At 43.9% G+C, this 7,600-nt stretch overlaps 1 protein-coding gene across 1 annotated transcript; it reads left to right on the top strand.

Annotated features, from left to right (window-relative positions):
- The first annotated feature begins 423 nt into the window (after window positions 1–423).
- On the top strand, window positions 424–7,375 carry Il21 (interleukin 21). Its single transcript, XM_052730058.1, has 5 exons — window positions 424–570; window positions 678–713; window positions 5,127–5,282; window positions 7,196–7,273; window positions 7,352–7,375. The coding sequence occupies exons 1-5, from the start codon at window positions 424–426 to the stop codon at window positions 7,373–7,375; spliced, it is 441 nt and encodes a 146-aa protein (XP_052586018.1).
- Window positions 7,376–7,600: the final 225 nt, after the last annotated feature.

Raw genomic sequence — 7,600 nt, 5'->3', positions numbered from 1 at the left:
TGTCCTTATGACTGTCAGACAAACCAGGTAAGGTGCCAGGGATCAAAGTGTTTGTGTTTACTTCTCTGAAACCTGGTGGTGCCTCCTGTGTGCCACACACACACACTTCTTGGTGAGTGCTGAAAACTGGAATTCACCCATGTCTCTCTTTTTCCTGTCTAAGATGCAGATGGGGCACATTCTGTGGACTCTGTCCATCCCTGCCCCCACACGCACACGTATACCTAGCCAATGGAAAAGAAAAACGACTTACTCACAGTCATCCACTGTACGAAGATTTCCAGCTGCAATGGGAGGGCTTTGCCTCTCCTTGAAGGATGAATAAATAGGTAGCTGAAGAGACAACCTGTCCACAGTCAGGCTGAAGTGAAAACCAGACCCAGGTCCTGCTCATCTGGTAGTTGGAGACCCAGTTCTGGTGGCATGGAGAGGACCCTTATCTGTCTGATAGTCATCTTCTTGGGGACAGTGGCCCATAAAACAAGCCCCCAAAGGCCAGATCGCCTCCTGATTAGACTTCGTCACCTTGTAGACATTGTTGAACAGCTGAAAATTTATGTGAATGACTTGGTAAGGCCATGTTTGTCACAATGAAATTTAAATAATATTTTTCAACTAATGTGAAAGGAATCTGTTGACTTATATCACTAACTCAGAACTAATTCTCTTTTGGCTAGGATCCTGAACTTCTGCCAGCTCCACAAGATGTAAAGGTAAGATCAGCTGAATTGATTTCTGAAAATGTACTTTATGTAAACTTTAAAGTCTAACAAAGCTCTAGAATGATGATTTAGGTGTATGCTTCTTTTCAGTGACTTTGGGGATTAATAATTGGTAAAATATTCATTTTCATTTTGTCTATGTATCCAAAAATTTACCAGCAAACTAAACAATGACATATCATATTGTATCCTTATAAAATACATGGTTACCCTTTAGAGCCTCTAAGAATACTAAGAATCATTACTAAGACAAATCAACAAGGATATAAATCTGTGCCGGGATCAGTTTCTGAACGAGAAATAGTTAATCACATTTTCAGAACCTTAGGCATGAAAGCTCTATAACTTTCTTTGTAATCTTATTGAAGATAAGAAAGAGGTAATGTTTGAATTTTCATAGCAAATCTTCAAAAAGAAAGAAAGAAAGAAGTAGATTGGAAGGAAGGCACAGAGTATGGCAATCAAAAGTCTCTGAGTGTAATTCTCATGTACCTTGGCCTCAGTGAGTCCTCTTGTCTTTGGCCTTTGGCGAGGTCTTTCAAAAGGGTCATTTTCAACAGATGCACATTCCAACTCTTGCACCATTCATAGCCAAGTCCCGTGGAGGAGAGGCTTGGCATGCAGTGCAGAGGGGCTTCTGCCAGTCTTTCCTTCCCCCAAGAACTTCTTTGATCTGGTCTTCTGCTTGGCACCTGAACATTGTGAATGAAACTGGGGAAGTGCTCGCACTACTAGACCTTTAATTGCGTGGATTAGGAAAACCAGGAAAGTGTTACCAGTAATTAGGGCACCACACAGATACATTCAAAGAAAAGAATTATGGTAAATGACAGTGTTAAAGGTTAGAAAGTGAATGAGTCACAGCTTCTGCTCTGCTCCACAATTCACTCTCTAGCTCTAGCTCTGAACATGACCACTCTTGTGTTTACTAGATCCTTCCTAATAAGCAGCCGCTAAAACGAAAGTAGCACATTCAATTTATTGAAAGGACATTTCCAATAAGCAAGACTATTTTTTAATGTGTCTATTTCTCAGCATCTTACACACTATGTTGATTGCTGTGGGTGAAGTTCTTTCTGGGGTTTCCTACCTACAATCTATACTTTGCAAAGTAAAAAATAGGAAAATCCCTCATTTTCAGCGGGTTGAGCCAATGACTACTTCTTACATATGCTTTTTAGTGAAAGATGTCATTTTAAGTCTGAATTTCCCAGTAGCCACCTTAATGTTTATCCCATTGCATTGCTATACACATTACTTATACAAGTTGACTGTATATCTGTGATTGTGTACACGCATACATCTTGTCCACCTGCCCTCTGTCCTCTCCCTCTGCCCCCTTCCCGGTCTCTAGTGATCCATCTTCTCCTGCAGGATGTTTCAAAACCTTACATCTCCATGAGAATATGTCTCAGTGAAGTGGCATCTTCCTGATGATCTGATCAGGCAGTACTACCTACGAAGCAATGGGTACAGCTCTAACTAACATCTCCAAGCTATGCTGGCAGGCAAACTCAAGACAGTTTGAGGAAGAGGAAGGCAGTAAGGGCCACAGGAGCTGTATATCAAGTTTTCAGAGCTAGCATCCAAAGCAGAGTCTGTAACAAATTCTACAAAGCTACTGAGGTCTGTAATGGGCACCCCTCTTCTGCTTTTCCTTGTCTCATCTCTCCAGGGGTTTGCCTCCCCTCCCTAGGTAGGCACTTGACAGTATGTGGGGAAACTTTGGTGGGCACAGTTGGGAATGGGGGTGAGTGTGCTACTGGCATCTGGCTGTTAGAGGCCAGGGATGCTACTGAATGCTCTAGACTGCAGAATGGATCTGACAACAAAGTCACCCCGTGCCTCAATCACAGTGCCACTGGGAAGCTTCCGTCTGTGAGTGAGTGTGACAAAGGTAAGTCACCTAACATAGCTGGTGAGACACTCTACGCTGACAGGTGACGGTTTTCCTTCCAAAGGATAAAATATAACCAGGGCAGAAATAGGTTTAAGAAATTCATCTTAGTTTTTAAGATATCCAGATATCTTTTATGAGAATCTCTTTTCTGGCTAAAGAGAGAGCTGGCTTTTTAACCCCCCTCTTTGGCTTCTTTGCTGTACCTTCCATGCAGAAGCTATGCACGTCACATTCTCCAGCGAGGCCACCTGAGGAAGCAGCCAGGAGCACCTGGCATAGCCCTCCTCTAACTCCGAGCCTCCCATTCCCTCCACGTTCCCACTCAGCTCTGCATTCCTCAGGCAGGGCCTGCTTCCTCACCACTTTTCTGCCTTTGCTGTACACTAAAATCCAACCCGAAGATCCTTGTCCCTGATCACACATTTCCAGAGACAGGCTGCTTCCTGTAGGGCAAAACCAAACGAAGGCCAGTGTCTGTCAGTGGACAGGTGGGGACAGTGGTGCGTCCACATCCTGATGTCATCTCTCTCTTCTAGTCTGGATGTGAAGCTTTGATGGCTGGGCCTGACCCTTCCTGACAGGATAGTCTCAGGGAGTTGGCTCTTAGGACGACTCCCCAAGCTTCTTTGGAACCTAATTTTCTTTCAGTGTACAAATGAAAATGTTAACTCAGCAAAATGAACCTCTGTGAGAAATGCTGGTTTCTCAGATCATCACGGATGAAGCAGTTAGCGTTTTCAGTTTCAGCTGGAAAATTTACCTCTTTAAATATGAATATTATTTTTTTCCAGTAAGTTAAGCCGGTTGTGGTCAAAAAGAAGAGAAAAGAAAAAACTTCAACAAACATGAACATGTGGTTTTCAAGGAAAAAAAAGTGCTATAATTAACATTTATAAATAGTTTCTATTAAATAAGCATTTTGGCAAACATGGGAAGGCCGGCACCTCGCACTGGTGGCAGGCAAGCTACCCTGATAGAAGGAACTAGATAAGGCCTGCTGGGCTTGCGGCTACCTATGCAAAGCAAGGCTGATGGGCTTGTGTTATTAGTCAACATTCACATCGGGCAAGCGTACGCGTTGGAAAATGCAAAGCAGCCTGCTCTTTCAGCTGGTTGTCCCTGGGAAGGTTCAGGCAGCGTCGCTGGGAAGGAGGGAGGCCTTTGGTTGGGAGCTGGTGGCTTCTGTGCACACCAGTGAAACGAAGATGTGGCAACTCCAGGGGAAGAATAACAGCACACAGACATTTGCTAAAGGAAACCGCGATGTGGGCGAAAGCCACCCAGAGGAGCTCTGGATCAGTGAAGCGTTGCAGGTGCTGCCCTTCCAGATCCGAGGCTTTGACTCCATGGAGAAGCAGCACTTGCCTGGTGTGTCCTTCCAGCACGTTCCGTTGCTAAGAGTTGGGCTTCTCCACTGCCCAGTAGTTATGTGGCCAAATCAAAGGGAAGGCTTTGCTTCTCATTCCCTTTACTTTCCCAGTCTCGGTGACGTGACTCTGCTAAAGAGGCCGTCCTTCCGCTGGCTAAGCAAGTCTTCCCTTCTGGATTTTGACTCTTGATTCATGGGGAACCCTGCCCTACCCAGACAAGGATGTGACTGGGGCTTCACAAAATGTTCGATGGCCTGAGCAGGTGCAGTGACTCTCAGATCGAGCTACTGCCCTGGTCTTAACTCACTCACCTCATTGATCGACTCCACAAACAGTAACTGAGCACTTGCTGATGACGGCCTGTGACAGGCACAGACTAGAGCCCTGCTCCAGGCACATCACCCATGAGACTCCTGTGTGCATGGTGGACAGATGTGGCAACAAGTGGAACAGATCTGTTGGATCACTTTCCCAGAGTTGCCACTGGTCACAATTTACAGCCTCAGAATTCAGCAACTGTGCTCTTAAACTAAATTCTCTGTCACAGATAGAAAGGCTGATCTGTTAGCTCAGTGGTAGACTGCTTTCCTAGTATATGTTTGGTCCTGGGTTTTCACCTCCCCCACACACATACACAAATATGCCTGTGTGCACAGTACACACACACACACACACACACACACACACACACACACACACACACACACACGCACACATCCAACCCCACAAAGCTCATGCCCACCACTTTAACCTCAGAGTGGCATTCAGCATAGTACCGGGCATAGGAAATTGTGAAGGGTGAGGCCCTTGCTCATCTCTGTGCAGCAGGAAGGGACTCCTTCTTCTCCTCCTAGACACAGAAGCTGTCTGAGTAGAACTTCTGTCTTCTGCTGAGTTTAAGTGGAGATATGACCAGACCTAATGCAGCCACTAAAACAAATGCCCAAGACGAGATAATGCAAACAGAAATTGAGGTCTGGAAGGTCATTTTTAACCTTTGGAATAACATTCATTAGCATATGCTCATCATCTTTTTCAGGGTATTAACAAATGCTACTTATCTCTTTCAGGACATTGACATATACTAATTACCTCTCTCCAGGTATTAACATATGCTAATTATCTCTCCTTCAGGAGCATTGTGAGCACTCAGCTTTTGCCTGTTTCCAGAAGGCCAGACTCAAGCCAGCAAACACAGGAAGCAATAAGACGATCATCAGTGACTTAGTCACTCAGCTAAGGAGGAGGCTGCCTGCCACCAAGGCTGGGAGAAAGCAGAAGAGCCTAGTTGTAAGATTGCCTTTGTTATCTCTCTTGTTTGCAGTATATTCTCTATCTTACTTTTCCTTGAGTACTGTAACATATATATTATGCTTTACAAACACACACAGCTAGAGCCCCTCACGCCTTCTTGAAGAGTTAGTCCACATCGTACAAGGTACGTTTTGAGAAGTGGTGTCACCTCTCAGGTCTTGCCATTCTGTCTAGAAACCCAACTAGATCTGTCTACCACCCTGGCAGTCTGTTAATGGGAGCTTCCAGAGTGAAGAAGCCATTAGGAAGAGAATCTAATTGTTAGAAGTGAATGTCTTCCTTTCGTTCATGTGCTGGAGTTACTCTTGTCATTGTTATCGGGGAATAGATCCCAATTCTCCAACAAGAAAAGAAATAACCTATAAGATGCCAAGATTAGAATATTACTGTCCCAGGCAAAAGCAGAGTTAATATTGAATTTAAGGGGAACACTCTTTTATGAGGCTGGAAAATTTCCAGGTTCCTTCTTTGGGACTCTGAATTTTTCTTGAATATCTTCTCTTTGACCAACTCACTTGCAATTCAGAGACTCAAGAATCGAGTAACTCAAGCATTAATCAAAACCAGCAGAGATAACAAAAAGGAGTTGCTCTGTTTTGTTTGCCAGTCTATCCTTCAAGAAATTCTACATGGACTGAAATGAAATAGTAGTTACATTGTGAGTGGGGGTCTGGTTTCTTTTGATTGCTCCTCAGGGTTAGTATGTGAAAATGTCCCTCTAAAACTTTCTTCACAAAGAAAGGACCTGCCTGAGATGGTAGTGCATGTCTGTGAGCCCAGCACCCAGGAGGCTGAGGCAGGAGGATTGAGAGCTCCAGGACAGCCTGGGTTATGAGGGTGAGACCCTGTTCAAGAAGCTGGAAGGAAGGAAGGAAGGAAAGAAGGAAGGGAGGGAGGGAGGGAGGGAGGAAAGGAGGGAGAGAGAGGGAGGAAGGAAGAAGGAAAAAGGAGGAAGGAGAAATGGAGGGAAGGAGGGAGGGGGAGAGGAAGGAAGAAGCTGAGGAACTGAACACAGCTCTGAGACTCAGGGCCAGGAACTTAGGAAATGGTGGTGTGTGGTGCAGACGTGGAGCCCAGCTCTCTGGGTTAAGCACCCTCGTTTCTAGGGGAAGAAAGTGAGATCTACTAAAAAGGCCAACTTTCTCCAGGTTTCAAAAACAGCTGTGTCGAGCAGAACATAGCTATTGTGTTTCCACAGGATGTTCTCATTGTAACAACACGTGACTGAGCAGCTAGAAAGGGCCTGCTGTTCTGGTATCAGAACGGGAATAGGCATGAAGCTGAAGGAGAAAGGGAGAAGGAGGGAAAGAGGAGGGCGAGAAGGAAGGAGGAGAGCAAGCAACACTCATAAAAAGTTGCTCTACTTGATAAACTTCTAGGAATTTATCAAATCAAACAGACACATATGAAACATTATCTGCAGAGATGTTCTCTGTAGATTTGCACATAAGGGGAAAGCTAGACACCACTTCTGTATCCAAAAATAATGAGAGCACCATTCTGTGTTGGAAAATAAAGCAACTGTCATACATTCTGTACTGAAAGCATATCTAATGCCTAGGAAATACTTGTAACTGGCTAAATAAAAAAATAAATAGAAATAACAACAAACAGCTTGTATCAACCAGTATAACAAGAATGCAAATAAAACAGAATAAAAGGAGTAAAAAAGATACCACCATATTTTAAACACCAAAATATTATGGAGTTGTTTCTGAGGATGAAATCACAAATGGATTCCAGAACAATTTTACAAATTTTTCCTAATGTTTGTTACCGAGCATGACTTATGTTTTCAATAGAAGAAATATGCTTTACATAAATATTTTACAACATAGAATTTTTTTAAAGAATGTAACCTTTTATTTGCTTATTTATTTGATTTCCAGAAATGTCCATCCTGTGATTCTTATGAGAAAAAAGCACCCAAAGAATTCCTAGAAAGATTAAAATGGCTCCTTCAAAAGGTATGTGCCTTAGATGTGTTTATTTCTCTCCTTCATTGTCTCTTGCACCCAGTGACTCACGGACCATTGTCTCCACAGATGATTCATCAGCATCTTTCCTAGAACACACAGGACCTGAAGATTCCCAAGGACCCGAGGAGACACCGCACACTATAGACGCTCACAAACGGGAGTGCCTCTTGCTTCCTGGGATTGTGAATGGAGAAGTACAGTATGTTCCCATAGGAACAACTCAAACACTGCAGGCTAAGATCCTTCGCCAAATTACTACACAGACATTGCAGTTCACTGACAGACTCTGGGCTGTCAACTCAGAAAATCTCTCCT

This window comes from Peromyscus californicus, unplaced genomic scaffold (assembly GCF_007827085.1).
Source record: "Peromyscus californicus insignis strain IS unplaced genomic scaffold, ASM782708v3 Scaffold_9__1_contigs__length_137607984, whole genome shotgun sequence".
Taxonomy (NCBI): domain Eukaryota; kingdom Metazoa; phylum Chordata; class Mammalia; order Rodentia; family Cricetidae; genus Peromyscus; species Peromyscus californicus.
Note: the sequence above shows the minus strand (reverse complement) of the source record. Positions and strands in the feature narration are given on the sequence as shown.

Coding starts and splice junctions, on each gene's coding strand:
- Il21 (XM_052730058.1), top strand. CDS start 424: ATGGAGAGGACCCTTATCTGTCTGATAGTCATCTTCTTGGGGACAGTG. Junction 571..677: donor AAATTTATGTGAATGACTTG/GTAAGGCCATGT, acceptor TCTTTTGGCTAG/GATCCTGAACTTCTGCCAGC. Junction 7,274..7,351: donor TAAAATGGCTCCTTCAAAAG/GTATGTGCCTTA, acceptor TTGTCTCCACAG/ATGATTCATCAGCATCTTTC.